At 38.4% G+C, this 18,580-nt stretch overlaps 1 protein-coding gene across 6 annotated transcripts in view; it reads right to left on the bottom strand.

Moving 5' to 3' along the window:
* Positions 1–10,837: 10,837 nt before the first annotated feature.
* VEZT (vezatin, adherens junctions transmembrane protein) overlaps positions 10,838–18,580 on the bottom strand; it is a 59,836-nt gene continuing 52,093 nt past the window's right edge. For 4 of the 6 annotated variants that reach the window (XM_027679905.1, XM_027679907.1, XM_027679909.1 and 1 more), the window contains one exon: positions 10,838–16,331. In XM_027679905.1, the coding sequence (XP_027535706.1) occupies positions 15,760–16,331 (572 nt within the window). In that variant the 3' untranslated portion in view covers positions 10,838–15,759. Of the gene's footprint in view, positions 16,332–16,367; positions 17,121–18,580 lie in introns of those variants that run through there. The other 2 variants (XM_027679910.1, XM_027679911.1) reach the window with 1 other exon arrangement.

Below are 18,580 nucleotides of genomic sequence, written 5' to 3'. Positions count from 1 at the left end.
TTGTAGCCAGAGAATCAGTAGCTAAGGCCAAATGTTACTGGCATTTCCATCTGCTGATGTACACTCAAAAACTGTACCCCAAGGAGAGCTTATAGGATTCCCTTTGTTATGATGCTGACACTGCACCAACAGTGGATTTAAGCAGGGGGGCAGAGAAACAAAGACCTGTGCCAGAGTGTAACATGGATTAAACTGTTCATCACTGCCAAATCTGCACTGCTGTGAGTGCTCTTCTCACACTCAGGTAAATAGAGCTCTTCATAGCAATGAGACAAAGAACTTAACTGAAAGTGTTCCGGAGTTGAGTAAAAAACAGTGCTATCATAATAATTTTTGCCTATAAAACTGAAAAATGCATGATTTTTTTTCCTCTCTCAATAACCCACAGGTAAAAGCAGTGTTCTTTGTCATGTTCATTACAGATTAATGCATATTGGTGTGAGTGTAAGATGAAGGCAATTTAGTGATCCTCTGAATTTCCTTCTAAGTGAATAGATCCATTGTTACTTGAATATGCATTACTCTGAAGTATTCATGCAGTCCTTCATGCTGAGAGCTTCCCTGAAATAAGCCAGATGTTTCCAATTGTGTAACACCAGGAACATCCCACAACATAAGCAACTTTGGATAGTATATCAGCTTAAATGATTCTTACAGTTTTAAATTCAATTCAGCCAATTTTCACTGAAATGAAGATTCCGTTACACTGCCAAAACAATTACATAGGCCTTCAAGTCAGTGAGAATCTGGCCCAACTACATCACTGACTGAGGAAAGGCTGATGCTCTCACCTTCATTCTGCTTGTATCTAGTATTTCAGCCAGCTAAGTTGGACATCCTCCCTATGTTATATCTGTGCAGAACAGTCTTTGCAATATGTTTGTCCTAGTTACAGGGGCTGGGACCAGTTTATCACTATGTGAGTATAACCCAAACTGTGTACATCCTCTATGCCATTTGTGATGGACTGTTAATAATGGATCATTTGCAGCAGCTGCTCAGGGCACACCTGATACCTCAGGCTACAAGCTGGGTGTTAAAGAACCCTGAGAGGCAGGGGAGTGTTTCTTTGTCTTCACACCAATGACTCAGCTGTGATAACTCCCCTCCAGAAAGGCATTAACAGCTTCACACCCAGCCTGAGGAGTCACCTCTGCTAATGGGCCATACTGGACTGGCATAATACGCAGCTGCAACACCTAGACCATCAAAACTCCAAAAATATCCCATGACTCACAGAGTTAAATCACCCACTGTGAAACTCCCCACCCTGGGGGAGGTATTGGACATTCCCACCTGAACCAGAGCATACATAATCTTGGGGTTTTGGGACTTCTGGTACCACTTGTTGGATCCAGAGGACCAGAACTCCAACAGGACTGTCACTGCCACTCTCGACAAGACTGCGATCGTTACCTCAACAGAACTACCACCATCATCTGGACCAACAGGTTTCCTTTCCTTTTACTTTGCACACAGGGGGGCCCAGTGGTGCTCAGCACAGGGGCCAACAAACACTGTTCTGTTCTTGTCCCAGAGGGCTGGGTTATACATCTGTTTTTGAGGGTTAAAACCAGTTTCTTCTCTGTATCATTGTATTTATTGTAATCTTTTTAGTAAATTGTAACTGACTTGTAATCTCTCTTGAGTTGGACTCATTTCTCCTGACGGTTTACTTTTAAAACAGCACAATGTTGAAAAAGTATTTATCTTTTCTTGAACTTGCTCTGGTAATTTTGAGTCTGAGGACTTTAAAACCAAAGCCAACTCAACAAACTGGTCCAAATTCAATGGAAGCACTCTAAAAATCCAGAAGGCTGCCTTCTTTCATTTGTTGAGATCTTACTGCAAAATGCATCATTAATGTGACTTGTTTAAGAGTTCTAAGTTCTAGCACAAAACAGAATTTGGCTTTTAACTTATCTGCTTTGTTGAGGGTGTCATGATAAGATAGTAATCCACAAATAACAGCTTTGGGAAACATGCAAATGATTGAAATATCATGAAATACACTTCAGAATCAAAATCAAGTTCAAAACTGTGGACATAACAGTTGGAAATTGTTTCTTGATCTTTCTGAACAGCTCTGAATTAGCTTTAGTTTGGTGGTTTACTTTTCCAGGAAGAGAAAATTGCTAAAGTTTCAGATTTTGCCCACATTTTGAAACTTACGGCTTTGAACATGGGGAATAGTTATTTCCTATAGGTTTATAATCACTTATCAAATAAGTCACATTTCTTCTCCAGAAAGGCTTCCTAAGAGATATGGTATTTAAACAGCAAAGTTCATTGCTACTTATAAAGGTTTAGAAGCACGATATCCTCCCTCTTAGTAAAAACACCAAAAAAAAAAAATCAAAAGATATTTAGTTAACATATGCAGAAGAGAAAACCCAAACAAACAGTTGTTTTTTCCTATGCCTAATGTACTTCTCTCTGTTCATCTTCAAATATGACATGACATACCTAAACTGAAATGTTACCAAGATGGATGGTGGTGGGTTTTGGTAGTCCACGAAGCAGCATGCAAAATGTTGCTTTATACATCCCAGTATGCTGTTTGGAAATCTTGGAGGGACTAGAAAAACCTGAGTTTTGTTTTTTAATTCTTAAATAAAATACAACAAAGTCAGAAAAGGTGAAAGCTGAAAGCCATAATAAAGCTGTAAGTCAGGCTACCTAACAACTTACTTTGTTTTTCAACCTATCATCTTAATTTAGAATAAGAGGTTGGTTTTGTCAATTCAGCTTTTTTTTTTTCGTCTTTTTTGGCAGAAATACATTCAAGGAAAGCTACTCTTTGCCAACTATATTTTCAATGGGTACAGCAAGCCTACGAAAGACCTTCAAAAATAAATAGCTAAGACAAGGAATGATTATCACATGAGTTATTGTCTTCCAAGTGATTTCAAGTTCAGGTATTTTACTTTTTTAATAATTTCATTCTGAGACCTTTGGCTTCTTTTAGTTTCTTAAATATCAAGCACTGTGACTCAGAGCAGCAAGTACAGCAGTCTCAATATCAAAGTATTTGGACCTTTTTGGCGTGTTTACAAGTTCTCAATGTTGTTTATTCCCTCCTGTCCCATTCAACAATTCCTGACTGTCTAACCACAGCTGCTGAGCTACAGAATCTTTCTGGTAGTTACTGAGAAAGAGGAAACAAGAAAACAGGTAAAGGTCCTGAGCTCATCCCCTTTTTCTTTTGTGCATGTCTAAGACTTACTTGTTTTATGGGCTGTTATATTTACATTTTGGCACTATCCATAAAAATGTAACTGCAATTAAAGGACAAATTACTTTAGCCAGGTGTCTTCCAGCTTCTTCATTTCATTAATAGTTGCAGGGAAGCTTTAGAAACATAACCTGGGGAAATATGGTCAAATACTTCACAGCTTCATACTGAGTGTACAGCTCATGGAGGGAGCGTTCCCAGGAGCTAAAGCGTGTGCTGCAACAGTTTGCTCTCTTGCAGAAGTTTTCAAAGCAGAAACAAAGACAGGCAGGAAGAGGAAATAATTGCAACTTTTGCAATTTATTTCTTACATAGCTTTTGGGAACCATGTAATTATTTTTAATTTAATGGTGATGCAAGCCAGTAATCAAACTGAAACTTCAGAGTGCCTGGCATGAATGCAAAGGTTACTGCATTCCACTATTGATTTATCCAATACATCTTGCAGGACATGATGATGATCACGGTGATGATAGATCTATTAAACTACTATTAATCACTGAGAAGCAGCTGACAGCAGTGACAGCAAAAAAGAACACAGGATATAGTAAAAAATGAACTGTGCAGTCTTCTACTGAGCTGCTCTTAGCTAGCTTTGACAGGTCATGGAAAGTCTCTCATTTCTTTTAAGCTTAACAAAAACATGTATTTCATTTATATTGAAAAACAGCACGTATTACAGTTGAGTCCATTTGTCTTGTCACTTCACTTGTGTACACAAAACAATTAATGGAGTGGTAGAGAAGTCAGGGATTAAATATGGTTGTTAATTAACAGTAGCATTTCCAAAAATGTCAATTACTGGCCTGCCATGCTTTCCCTCCAAGTCAGTGGAAAGCTTTCTTGATTGGAGTCTGGACAGATTAGCTTCAGCCTGGGTGTTTTTGCAAATGGTTGTGAGTGCCGGAAAAGGCTGCACTGATCTGTGGAATTCCCTGTGCTGGTTCTTCTCTACACTGCAAATTTCCTTAATTATTTCCCACTATGGCATCATCCCTAAATGCAACTTTAGAAGCAAATGTATGCAGCTGCACAGATGGGCATTTGCCTAATCTAAACCTATATATAACCCATGCCAGGTGTGGTCAGAGCCATCATGGTTGTTCTAACGTGTGTTTCTGCTACTTGCTATCACAACACCATGACAAGAAATCCTTAAATGGATTGAGACATTCTATGGGCTTCTTTCACGCAGAGGAGCAGGTGCAACTGGGGGCACAGAAACAGTTTTAATGAAGGAGAGGGCAATGAAGAGTCTGAGAGAAAGCCAAGGCTAGGTGACATAGCTATTTCCATATACTCTACCATAATTATAAAGATGGTGCTAAAGATGTGATTAATTTCATCCTTAAGTCTCCAAGAGCAGATGCTTCTGGTACTTTCCAATCTTGCTGGCTGATCTCCCAGCCTCAAAAATTGCCAGATATCCACCACATACGTGCATGTTCTGTTCACTTTATGTCAATACCTTGGGTCTACTGTAACGGACCTTTGAACGCTTTCCTCCTGCATACCATGCTGTGGAACAGATACCATTGAGAGCTCAGCTGTAGATCAAGGAAGATTCTGCACTGCTAAAAAGGGATCAGCATCAGTGAAACATTGAAAAAATCTTGCTTTTCACTGGGAGGATAAAAAATCCACTATAATTTCTCTCTCTGTTCGTGGAGTGATTTCTTGGGAGACAGCATTTTTTTGTTTGTAAATCAGCTGTTTCTCTAATGGAAGTAAGCAAATAAGTCCTACCCTGCATTCCCTTTTCCCCTCTTCTTTATCTGGCAGATGAGTTAAGCATGGAAACAGCATAGATAACTGACTGAAATTGAAACCATATTTCTAGGAAAAAATTGCCCTTGGATTCCTCTTCCAAATTTCTCCTCAAAACTTGCTTCACTCAGGAAGACCACTGGTTTCCTAGTGTATGTCAGCAGAACAACCACCCATAAGACTTATGGACTTCATCTCTCGGTACATTTTTTATGTCTCATCCATTTGTTTATACCATGGGTGTCCCATTCTAGGTTTCTTCTTCACTATCTTATAAGAGTATGTACAATGCTGCAAAATAACCCTAGGGAAGCTTAATACAGTAAAACTGATTACATGTTGGGATCAGTGGAACAATATAATAGAAGTCTGAATGACCAGCTTTTTAGGATTGGTCTGGCTCCATCTCAACCTGACCCAGTACACTAGAGCAGGTTACTTGATACAGTGCGAGTATTTCCAATATGAAGCAGCACAGTAGAAGGATGAGAAGAACAGGTTTTAATGAGAGAAAGGAGAAATACAGCAATACAACTGATACAAAAAAGTACACAATATAACACAAATGCCTAATAAATAGCAGAGAACTTGAGAAACAGGAAAAAAGTTTCAGATGGTTGAAGAAAGAGGCTTGCTCAAAAAGATACAATCTTAAGTCTTCATAGATATATATACATTCTTGGCAGTATAGGAAACGTACAGTTCTTACATAGAAAATACTGACTGTCTGAAGTGGTAGTATCAATTCCTGAAGAATATTTGCATATGGTACATTATGAAGTATACACACAGGCAATTTAGAATTCAAAAAGTCTCCAAGTAAAGGAAAACATTACGGATCCCTTTTGGTAGACAGACTTCTCCTTCTAACAGCAGCAATTGGATCTGTTCAGTATTCAGTACGAAAACAAACACGCAAACCAGGAAACAGCAAAGAATAAGTAAAACCTTTTGCACAACAGATTATGCACCAATTAGGCAGCAAGACTCAATCGGTAAGAATAAATACTCCTGCCTCACCAACTTTCCCCTTGCCTTTCACAATCAAATTATTTTCCTTCTTCCCCAGTAATACTTAAGCTTCCCTTCCCTGAATTAGGTGAGAGTGAGTCATACCTAAGTGGGAAGAGCAGTCAACAGATGCTAACCTCAAAACCAAATGAGGGAATGTTTACAGGAAGAGGTATGTATCAGCCACAGCTCCTAACAGCAGCAGAACACAGCCTTTGTTTTGATAATAAAGTCTAAGCAGTAAAAGGGAGCCACAAAGCTTTGGATAAAAGAAGCCAGTCTGTTCTGTTGCTGCTATTTTGGCACTTTCAAAACATACAAAGAAAGCTTGTCTCTTACAAGTCACACAGCTAGACAAGTAGAATACATCTCCTGCAGAGCTTCCTAGATTAAAGATCTACCTGACACATTATTCTCTTCCTAAAAGCCCACCTACCAAGCCATTTAGGTGATGCTTAAAGGGGTTTTGCTAATAGTTGCCACAGCACACAGGTCTCTGAAGGATGATGGGAAGCTGTAGCTGGAAGCCGGTGACACACAGGAAAACATTCTTCAGTCATCGCTTATTTAGACAAGAGTAACCAGTGTTCATTACTAAAGTGCTTGTACTGAGGAATCAGCAAAATATAATGCAGAAACTATTGCCAGGATTGCTTAAAATTAATTTCATCTTCAGGATGAAAGTGAAATTATAAATAAACTTCTGTATAAAAGATCAAAAAAAGTGCTCATACAGCATTTGTGCATCCCTTTAAAAGCATTCCCTATTCCATCCAATCATTACTAATTGAAGGGCGGATAAGCCACATCCACGCCACCTAGGCAACTGTCAGGGATACAGGATAAGGAGAAAAAATTATACAGGCAGAGAGAATTTTATTACAGATGCTGGAGAAATAATAGCAACCAAAAAGATTTTGAAAGTGTTTAGCATTACAATTGAGAAAACTACGTCTGAAACTGGGAAAACCCAAGCACAAATTTAAAAAAATGGCTTAAAAATAATCCTGGTGATGCACACAATCAAATATGCAAAAAAGACTTTAGGTCTTCATTCATATCCATGGGAAAAAGGAGAGAGGTAAAGTGGAAAAATACAAAAAAAAGAAACAAAAGGGTTTGGGTGAGTATCATTGGCAGGAAACCCTATCACAAAGACAGGACGGAATCCAGGAATGTCTTCCTGCTTCTGCCTACATCCAAGCCAGAACCTGAGTTATGAGACCAGGCCCCAGACTTCATACCTGCTTTAAGGACCTGCTGACCTAAACCTCCTTGAGACCGATCTAATCAACTGTTTAAAGCAGCATCAGCAACTGGAAGGGTGGGTGCAGAAGAGATTCCCAGTGGAGCCAAACCACATGGGTTTTCAGTACAGTTGAAGGAAAGAGACTGATGTCACACAGAACTTAAAGGAAGAGGTACAGAGATTGATTACATATAGCTTGATACACCACCACAGCAGCACCAAGTCTTTCTCTGGAAATGAAATGGAGATAAAATAGAGGCTTTTTGAAAAAGCTGCTGAAGACTACCAGTCTGGTGTTTCCTGTCTCCACTTCACATGGACAAGAAATTGTGGATCATTCCCAGTGTCTGCAAACTTCAGAGTGTATCATGTGATTTCCCTCTGTAGCCCTGCCAGAAGTTTCTTGCTGCAGTTTGTTCTCTTAAACATTTTGTCTTATATTTTAGCTCTCTTTTATTAACCAATTAAACAGCAGCTTATCAAGATTATTTTCTTTCCCTTCCCTGTGGTTCCTTGGCAATCCATGCTGCCTTTATGTCCTGTTTTGGGAAATGCTAAGACTTAGCAGGCAGGAAATGTTGAGGAACATGTATTTGTTTACACGTGTAAGACAGGGTAGATGGGCACACAGGCACTCACAGCAGCTCAGGTGCAAAGCCTTCATAAGTGAAAACAAAGTAAAATAGCTTTTCTAATTAAAGGTGTAAAATCAGCATGTGTTTTAAATACCTCCACAGAGCCTGCTTGGTAGAACACAATTCAACTCTTTTGCCATTAAATAGCAAGAATTAAGTTTTTGTTTACCTTCTGATAAGTAACTAGATAGTTTGATATGAGAAAAATACAACCTCTTTGCTTGACAAGCCTTGCAGTGGGATACCTGGAAATACACATGTACAATATGAAGTGTATGTGTGTGTATATATATATACTCATAAAGCTCACACAAATCCCTCAAATTAAGAAACAATCTGTTAATGCTGCTTCATGAAAATTCAAAATAGTTCAATTCAGGGGAGATTTCGTAGTAATTGTAGTATGAAAATACATGCTCTTTGTCAGTGGGAAAGGTTTAAGCACAACTGCTATATCCCAGATCTTCCTGAACTCAAGACTAGGCAGCTGTGGAGCCAGAGCACATTGGCATAGCAGCTGGAAAGCACGTTTTCAGCCCAGGCCCCATCCATTGCAGTGTGGCCACTAAGTTTTTTATTGGAGGTAACTTACCTGGTGCATTGCAGGATAGTCTTTTAGGTGAGAAGCAAACCAAAAAACCCTCCCCAGCTGGTTTGTGTGGCCTATGAAAAGGAAAGGTGGGAAGGAAAAAGTTTAAGAGTGGGATTGCATATGCCATGGAGGCTGTAATGAAGGAAGACAGAGACAATAAACCTAAAATGCTTATGAGGCATCCTGTTCCTGTATAGGTTTCCCTCAGCACTGGTCTGTGATCTCTACAAGCTTTGCAGACCTCAGGCACACAGGTGCAAGCAGACTGTCTGTGAACAGTCACGTTAGGACTTTAAAAACTTTGAGCACCATGTAATACTCAGCAGTGCAGGAACAGCCAGCATGAACTTGTTTAAATTTGACCAGCTGTGCCTTTGGATGAAAGATCTGGAGGACAATTTGCAGGTTTCTGGCTTTTATCCTATAATACATTGAAAGCCTATTATTATTATTACTGAAACACAGATATCAAACATTATAAACAGCCCACATTTATGGTGCTTCTACTGAGATCAAATGCATGATTCTCTGTCAGCAATGACTACTGAACATATTAAGCACTGACTTTTCTCTTTTTGTTTGTTTAGGAATGGACCTCTTTTTAATAGCACAAAGTAACGGAAAGGATTGGTCACTCTCTTTAGAAATTTGAGATTATTTTCAGTTCTCATCCATGCAGCTGGAGAAGGTCAGGAAGCAGTCTTTAAATATTAAGATAGGAGCACAAATCTAGCCAACTAATGATACTTATTTTGGGACCTTGTACTAGAATTGCAGTTATTTTTAAAAGGCAACTGGTGTTTTTCAACAAGTCAGAATTACTTACAGAAGCCAATTTACACCAAAAGTGTGGTATAAATTTGAGCTGCGATCCGTTATTATTTCTGTTTTGACTGTATACTCCCCATTATGGTGTCCGCCTTCTGTTTCAGTTCTCAAGTCAAGTGACAAAGTCAGTACACAATTCTAGATCTAGTCATTAGTGTTACAAATACAAATAAAAAAGAATTTGTGTATTATTTTAAAATCTGAATGTCTTAAGAGTGGTAGTAAAGGGAGAGGACCATAGGTGTCAGAGGGACCAGAAGGGTGAAAACAGTAAGTAGAAAAAAACCATGCACGATAATTTCAGTTTTACTGACACTATCATAAACAGTTCTTAGAGACTCTGGAGAATAACAGAGAAACAGTCTTGGGCAGCCTAGGCCTCCAGAACAACAAAAAAAAAAGAGTCAAAATGAGTGAGGAAAACAATGAGTGGCATTATCCTCATTAGGATTCAGGGAGCCAGCTGCAAGTTAAAACACTCATGCACTTCCAGTCCTGCGCATGTCTTGAATTACTGAGCGGTCACAAAAGTCACCCTAAAGGAGGGACTAGGATTGCACGGCCATGAAGTGGTTTAAGCTGCTATAGAACTGCGTCCCCTTAAAGCAGACTGTCCGTAAGGCCTTTAAGATTTAAAGCTGAGAAGGTACAAAGGGTCAAAACATGCTGAACATATGAAAGTATTCAAGTTTTGGTCGTATTCAACCCTTTTAAAATAAGCCACTTTGTAACAGAGAAACAAACTTTTCCCTCATCTACTAAATTATAGTCACTTCTTCAGAATCCTGTGTCCAATTCAGGAAGTGTAATGTGGGCTAACAGTGTGTTCACCCTGCTGAGCCAAGTTGTGTTCTGATAACTTGACAATAACTTGAGAGACAGCAGCGTGAAAGGTGAGGCAGGATATCGAGAACAGTTTCATATTAGAGCACTGTATCCATCAACAAAGCAATGTTCATGGCAGGTAGATTTCTCCCCTACTTATGACTATGCCTTATTACCACAGTTATGGTACCATTACCAAGTATCTGATTACTGCACAAATTTCCAAGTCAAATAAATCAAAGTGGGGTTTTGGGCATTTAAAATCCAAGGTGGCAAAATAAAAACATAAACAGGAGGGAATTAAATATGATGAGAAAATGAATAAAGCACACTACCAAGCATTTTAAAAATTAGCCACAGAGGTCTTCAGTTTGGTCTTTGACATCCATATATCCAGCCACATTTCTTGTGTGAAAATATATTTTGTAATGCATACTTATTCATCAGAGACCAAAAAAGCTCTGGAAAGTCAAGCTGAAATTTAAACAAGTGTTGTTTGGCATCTTAATTTGTGTTAGACCAGGTGGCAGCTGTTGGAAGATCATTTTTATTTAACAACTTTTTGTTTTGTTAGCAAAGAAAAACATTGTCCAGCCAAATCCTGCTGACAGTGAATAAATATTTCTCCTCCATTAGACCAAATATTTTCATTTGTCATCCTAATAGCTAGGGTAGAGGTAAAAGATCTGAAAAGATTTTTCTTTTTTATATGGACTCAAATATATTTGAATGGTTCACAGTTTTATGGGAGGTGATTATTACTCCATACTCAGCACTGTTGAGGTTATGTCTGAATACTGCACCACACTTTGGTCATTATACTTCAAAAACTGGACAGATTTCTAAGGAAAGCACACAAAAGGTGAAAAACATGACCTCTGTGGAAGGACTGAGGGAAGTGGGCTTGCTCAGCTGAGGAAAAGAAAAATCAAAAAACTTTATTGACAAATCTCATTTGTAAAGCCTGTAATAAAGATGACTGCATACTGGCACTGGGACTAGGAATAATTGACCAAACATGAAGTTGAACAAATTTATGGAAAGGGATTCCACTGGAACCTGTTAAGGTGACCAGCCACCACCACCACTGGCTCAAGAAGTCCCTGAGCCACAAATTGTTGAGGAATATCCTGAGTAAGTATCACTAAAAATCTCTCTTTTTTCATACTCTTCTCTACTCATACTCTTAGTCCCTGTCACAGACAAGATCCCAGAGCAGCCTGGCCCTTTACACTGACCAAGTGCTATTCTCACACTATACCTGCTTTTTTAGATGAGATAGTGTGAAACCCTGTTAATTCTAAAGAGTAATTAGCCTTGGGAACAAGTCACTTGCAGAGAAACAGCAGCCCTTCATTAAATACTTTAAAGAACAAGGGCAGTTTAGTATACTTGACCTCATTTCTGTCAAAAAAAAAAAGAGGAAAGAAAGAAAAAAGGGATAGACTACAAGATTACAAAATTCAGTGTGGGCAAACAACTCCACACGGTCCACCATTTAACTGTTTTTTTTATTACAAAATAAACTAATGAGACAGTTGCAAATTTTGCACTTCCAGTACATATAAAATTTCCAATACTGTGTCAGTCACACACAGACAGGTGTGGTCAGGACAAAGTCTGAAACTCAGTAAAACTGGCTACTCTACCAGGTTCCATCTTGCACTTAGAAAATGAGGTGCAAGATTCAGTGATGTCCAGCAATTCTCTGTTGAGAGTAAAACTGTCTCACTGCCACAACCGAAACCAGAAGATTCACGTTTGCGAATCTTGCCTGTAGTTGACACAGACACATTTAACTTCATTTGAAAGATGCTTGATTATCTGTCACTCTCTACATTTGCTTCCATGATACAACTGTTTTACAACTTCTGTCGTGAAGACATAAACTTAACAAAAGGGACAAATTATCTTCTTATTACACATCTTTGCCTCCATTTAAGCCTTTATCTAGATCTTTAGCTGTAAAGTGAAGTGATATAAAAGATGTAGTGTCAGATTGCAATCCAATTTAAGAAGTAAATATTATCTTTGGTGTGTCTTCCAGTAGGATAGAAGGAGAAGAAATTACTTAACCCTATATAATTACTTGCTTCTACTTACAACTTCACAGAATTGCTAACTAGAAATGGAATAGGGAAAATGCATTTATTGTTAGCTCTGCTCTTCGTAAAGAATTTTGGCTGCTGATACCCCTCAGCATAACCCATTATTTAGTATGGATTTCCTGATTAGCATGTTTCAAAAAGTTACAAAGCCCTAAGAAGCAAATGTTCTGTTTTCACAAAAATCTGTATCTCCGGTAACAAGCCAAAGAACACAGAACAGCACTCAGACCTCGACACGCTCAATATATTAACACAACTCTTTAGAGCTAATGCACACTTCAGTGTGTTCATCATATACATTATTTTAAATGCAGCAACAAATTATGATTGCCAAGAAACCTCTCAGGTTCTTGAAGGAACATACAGCATGTATGGCCCAGTCCTTGCAAATGACATAATTATGAGAAAATCTGGATTATGACAGAGTGCATAACACACGTAGATGGAACCTGGTTATCAAGTCAAGGGAAGTCATCCTTTGTGTGCTGTACACTGTCAGCCATATTTTTCTGCAGGGAGAATATTAAATAAATCAAAATAAATGACCTGATGGCTGTCATATACAGATGTGATGAGAGGCAGAGAAAGCAAGTGAGCCCAGGTGTTCGTATGTGCAGCTTCTAAGACTGCACTAAGACCACGGAAATCAGTTAAAGTACTTGTAGAAAATCAATTTGTTCAAACCAGGATCAGAACTTCCTCCAAAAAGTCATCATTTGATCATACCCATGTCTAATGTCAAGGTTGTAATTTCACACGTCACCACCTTTGCCAATAATGTCAATGTGGAGAATTCCAAGTCTCACACCAGCAGCACAGTCCGTGCTGATACAGCTGTTTGGAGGTAACTACTGTAAATGGCATCACTGCAATAAGAACAGTGAAAAGTAATCCCTAAAAAGGGTGGACTCATGAGCTGTTTTGTAACATGGCCACAAACCCCTACGTTGACACAGCTGATGGATGAAAATGAACAACTCATGACAGATGGGTTTTTTTAGTTTGGTTTCATCACCAAGATCAACACATAACAAAACTAGGTTCCAAGCGGGCCACCAAAGTTGATTCTCCAGGACTTTTGCTAAGGATTGCATCAAAGGAATAAAGAGAGAGCAATTTTTATAAATGTGAGATCTGAAACCAATTTTAGTAGCAATGCAAAGGACTCAGGCTACTACTGCCTTCATCCAAAATTGTGAGCAAAGTAATAATTCATATCCTAAATCTGATCATCTTTCCAGGTTGGTAGCACAGCCATACACATTGTAAACTATGATTTGAATCCCATTGGAAAAATTCAGGAGTATCCTTTCTGGATACTGGGATACACAACATCAGATCATGAGATGATGGTGCAATGAGTTTATGGAAAAGCATTAATGGAACATACATTTAGGGAGTCAGAACAACTAGCTAGGAACAAAAAAAATCTGGGCACTTTGTGAACTCAAGGATCTCAAGTCAAGGATGAGGAAGACTTTTTCAGAAGCATGGACAATGCTTCAAACACAATTTATCCAAAGCAGTTGTTCTAGACTTGGTAAAAAAAATTGCTTACCAGAGAGAAAATAAAAGCGTTTCATCATCTTAGCCTAATCTTTACCAGTTACAGAAGAATATACTCTACCTCTAAGAGGAGGCTTAGCTTCTCAATACACTCTGAGAAGCATCTGATTTTTTCTTTTGCCACTCCCCCAAGACATCAACCATTCAGTTTCCAGTCACTTACACAAAATTAAGGGCACAGAACACAGTGTTACTGGTCAAAGAAAAATGGCAAGACATTCTCTTCCCAAAACCTGTGTGTGAGGGAGAAGACAGGCATTATATTATGAAAGAACATGTAAGTCACATACTCCCTTGTCTATTAATTAGTATTTACCTCTCTACCATCTGTGAAGAAGTCCACATATTTCACAGTGTTCATGCAAAATCAGTAATAGAAGAGAGGGAGATTGAAAGAAAACACTTGTTTTCTGACATATCATCAAGAATTCCACCCTAATCTGCTGACTTTTGTTGGCTTTTCCCATTTCCCATCAGCATCCTAGGAAAGACATTGGCTCTGCACCACCTGCACCTAAAAAACCCTTTGCCCTACAGAACTTGCAAAACCCAGTAAATACTCTAAGTAACTGATGCAGTGTTTTGTCCTGGAAATGTATCCAGGTCAAAGCAGAGTATTCCACACAAAGAAGTTGCGCTCTTGTCATTAGAGACATGGGATCCGAGCTTCATTTTGTGCCAGAGAGCAAAAGGAAGAGAGGGCAATGAAATCATTATCCAGCTCCTCTGTGAGATGAGCAGTTTCCTGCTCCTTGTAACATCACCACAGAGAAAAAAACAACCCACATAATCTCATACCAAACATCCAGACATCAGTGTCAGTTAACTAAGTTACAAGATACACCTTAGAAAACACACAACTGTTGTTCTCTCAAGGATTCTTAATCACATGGGTTATAGTTGTGATCTAAGGAGAAGTGAAAGAACATTAGGGAAAAGCAAGTATGCTGTTTAAACAAAGTACTGCACGTTGTTAAGCTCTCGGATAATTTTCCTCTAAGAAAATTACTTTAGGATATAAACAAAAATGTACAATCAATCATTATATCCAATCAAACAATTATATTAAGGTTCAATTTACAAAAGGTTAACAAATAATTAATAGTTGGTTTAATACACAGGTATTTACTTCTCACCTACTGTCAATCCAACAGATAGCTTCTAGCTGTCTATAGTACTTTCTACTGGTGTGCTTATAGCCTTCCCTAACATAAACTTACAACACACTTCTCTAACATGAATTACAACTTCTAGAAATCATTTATTAACCCTTCATAAAATTCTAAATAAACCTTAATATGAAGCATGACTAACTTTATACTATTTCAGCCCCATACCCCAGGACATATCAAATACTAGCTCTTTCAAGTTTTTATTTAAAATTCTACATTTTATTTGGGTGCCACATCACTAGCTGCAGAATCACAAATGTCTACTGTGGCTTAGTCAACACACTGCAGAGACAAGAAGTGAAACAAAAGTGGTGGGGGAAGATCACAGGGAACAGTTCAGGTTCTTCTAAAAGAAATGTCCTGGCTTTTTTTATTGGAACAAACATTGATACCATGACAACAGAATCAGAAAGCAAAAACCGGAGTCTGTTGTCAATCAAGACATTGTTTTTCCTTCATTTTAGAAACAAAACCCCCACAATACATTATAATAAATAAATAAAACAGAAAACACAAAGGTAAATTCCAACCTCCATCACTAGGACTTTAAAAATAGAACAGCCATCTATTTCTTGGATGCAGCCTAAACTTCGCTTACCTGCAAATTTTCAATATACTTAGAAGTCCTATTTAGTGTATCAGACTTAGGGAACAAGATGTATTATATTTAGGTCTCCTATTTTTTCCATCCAGTATTTTCAGCTTCACACCTCACCTTAGTTTTTTTCCATCAAATTGCTTGCTGTTGGTTTAACAAAGCTCAGCTCAGACTCATACTTTTCCTTCACTTTCAGAGCCTCCATCTCTATTCTCACAGTCCTCCACAAGGTCTTCATGCTCCTGTGTCTTCTCTTCCTCCTCCTCTCCCTCATCTCCAAAAGTCTCTTCCTGCATTGTAGTAAAAGTGAAAGACCTGGCAGCAACTTGTGCAGCCAGACCAGATGTGAAGTTTAAATCTGTTGATATGTGGAGCTGGGCCAGCCTATGCTTGATTTTTGAATGTAATGCATTCTTAGAGGGAGGCTGTGAAACCTCTACTCCATCCATACTGCTCGGCTTGAGTTCTTCAGCTTCCCCTTCACTCTGATAACACATTCTTTCTTCAGCTCCTGTAGAAACATCTTCATCTGCAGTACTGTTTTTGTTTTTCTCCATCTCAGGATCTTCATACAAATATTCTGTCCTGCTTTTATCAGCAGCAGTCACTTGTGGATTAGAGTCTTTTTCTTCAGATTTATCACCACTTTGGCAGCAGTCCTGCTTTTCTGTATCTGAATTCATATGTGATTCCAAATTATTTAGTAGCTTCAGTGGTTCTACAGAAGGCAAGGGTTTCACTGCAGCTTAAGAAGGGGAAAAAAATTAAATGATAACTAAAAGCAAGCTGCTATATATAAATAATTTATTTCTGTCTGCAAAGTTGCAAGATTATAAGGGTTAAAATGGCTTCGGAAGCCACTAAAACAACAAAAACAAAACGCACAACAAAACTTAAAATAAAAGTGTTTTCTAATCAGAAAGCTGAAGTGAAATGTGATAGCTACTTGTTGTAACTATTCCTTAAAATCTGTGATGTGAAGAGACAGCGCAAAATTGGGGGTGTTTAAAGCTGACATCGAACACAGATGATGCATTCAATGTTAAAGCAAAACCCAAGTATAACTACCTGCATACAAATTTGAACTGTCCGCTTTTTAAGCAACAGTTTACCTAACCCACTAAAGACAGCTGGTACATGAGAAAGTCCTTATAGGCAATACCTGATCTCAAATGCCACAACATACAAATACAACACATATTCATACAATCAGGTAAGATGTCCTCACAAATAAAGTGTGGTTTAATTTAGCCTCTCTTGAAGTTAGTAGCAGCAGCGAGTCCCATTGCCAGCAACGGGATGCTTGCCAGGAAGTCTCTCCTCCCAGTGTTAAGGGTTAGTACAACTCGGTACAATCACTTCTTGAAGAACAGACGTCTTTCGTTTTAAGAAAACGATATAATGTCCATTTCCAAGTAAGGGATTCCCTAAACTGCAGTAGCTCCATTATAGCAGCAGCACGAACATAAATGAGAGCGGCAACAGCAGATTCCCAAGTTGCATTTCCCTTTCTAATTCCATTCTGACTTTACCCCTGTAAGCAGAGACGAAAATAACTCTGGGAAATACATGAACTTTTCATGGGAAACAAAATTTACGGTAGTAGGATTTTTCAATTCCATCCTATTTCAGTAATATCTACTTTAGCTAGCTGAAAGCAGGCACATCATTATGGTTGTCATATTGATAATTCTTTTCATTAGCACACTGAAAAACTGAGGCTTTGAATTTATATTGTACTGTTTTTTTGAAAGCCTTTTATACTGAAGGAGCACTGCACCAGACTCATCTTAGTTATTAACGGGGTAGTTCTTTCCCCATCTTGTAAAAAACATGCTGCTACTTACTTCTGCCCATTTGCTTGAAGAGGCAGGAATATGCACAGTAATCTTATCATTTGAGAGCAAACTTGTTGCCTACTTCCTCCAAACAATCCTTTGAAAGCCAAAATTTCTCAAAAAATAAATAGATACTAGAGATTGGTAGCTGGTCAATTTGCAGAGTTGATTAGTTAATAAGCAAGGTGCAATTCATCAGTTCTGAGAGCATGGCTTTCCAAAGCTGAGAAATAGCTGTATAAGAACTATTGTGTGGACAAGGTATGAGAAGGGGCAACAGCTGGATACAACACAATCACTTTCAGAATGAACTTTTCGGAGTGGGGTGGGGTGGAGGGGAGAGGTTAGGGAAAGGCTAGAAGGGATTTTGCTTTAGAGAAAGTTGTTTAACAATGTTTGACAAATGAAAACAAAGCCACTAACAACTTAGTACACCTTTTCAAAAGCACTTTCATTTTACTGGCTCAACAGGATGCCAAAGGACCAAAAATATAAGCTTAGCTAAGCTACACTCCCATAAATTACCTACTGCCCAGACTGTAAGCAGTATTACCAGGGTGCTGGGCCTTGGAAAACTTGTTTAAGTCTAGTGCTTTGCTAAGATGATTTTTTTTCTTTTTTTTTTGGAATCCAACCTATCATCTCCAGTTGACTTCATGCTGTTTTATTTAGACATATCAACTTCTTTGGAGCTGACCTCTTTTATGCAGAAACCCTCACCAGCCCCTCTTTCAACAAACCAAAAACCCCGATGTCCTGGTTAGGACAAATAAATCAGAATGGCTATCTGGGTGCCCTGACTAACAAATTAAAGCCTTTGAATATTTCAGCATCTTTTTTCACAATAATCTTGAGTTAGGAAAACACAGGATTTCTGGAATATGATTGTCCTGTAAAAGTGAGATTCAAGAGGTCTACGGAAAGTGGTATCATAGCCATTCATTGGCTTGGGCCAATGGAGACAAGAATATGAACCTGTCTGGGTTTAAATCTTCAAGATAAAGCAAGCCAGAAATGTGAAAAGCACAGATCATAAAAATGTCTCTTTAAGGAATGACTCATGTACAGACAAATTAAGGTCTGCAGCAGTAATATGGCAGGGTCCATTATGCCATATTTAACTGACTTTTGTTTCTTTTGAAGAAATAATGAAGAA

Source organism: Neopelma chrysocephalum, unplaced genomic scaffold (assembly GCF_003984885.1).
Source record: "Neopelma chrysocephalum unplaced genomic scaffold, ASM398488v2 Primary Assembly neopelma1_59, whole genome shotgun sequence".
Lineage (NCBI taxonomy): Eukaryota > Metazoa > Chordata > Aves > Passeriformes > Pipridae > Neopelma > Neopelma chrysocephalum.
Note: the sequence above shows the minus strand (reverse complement) of the source record. Positions and strands in the feature narration are given on the sequence as shown.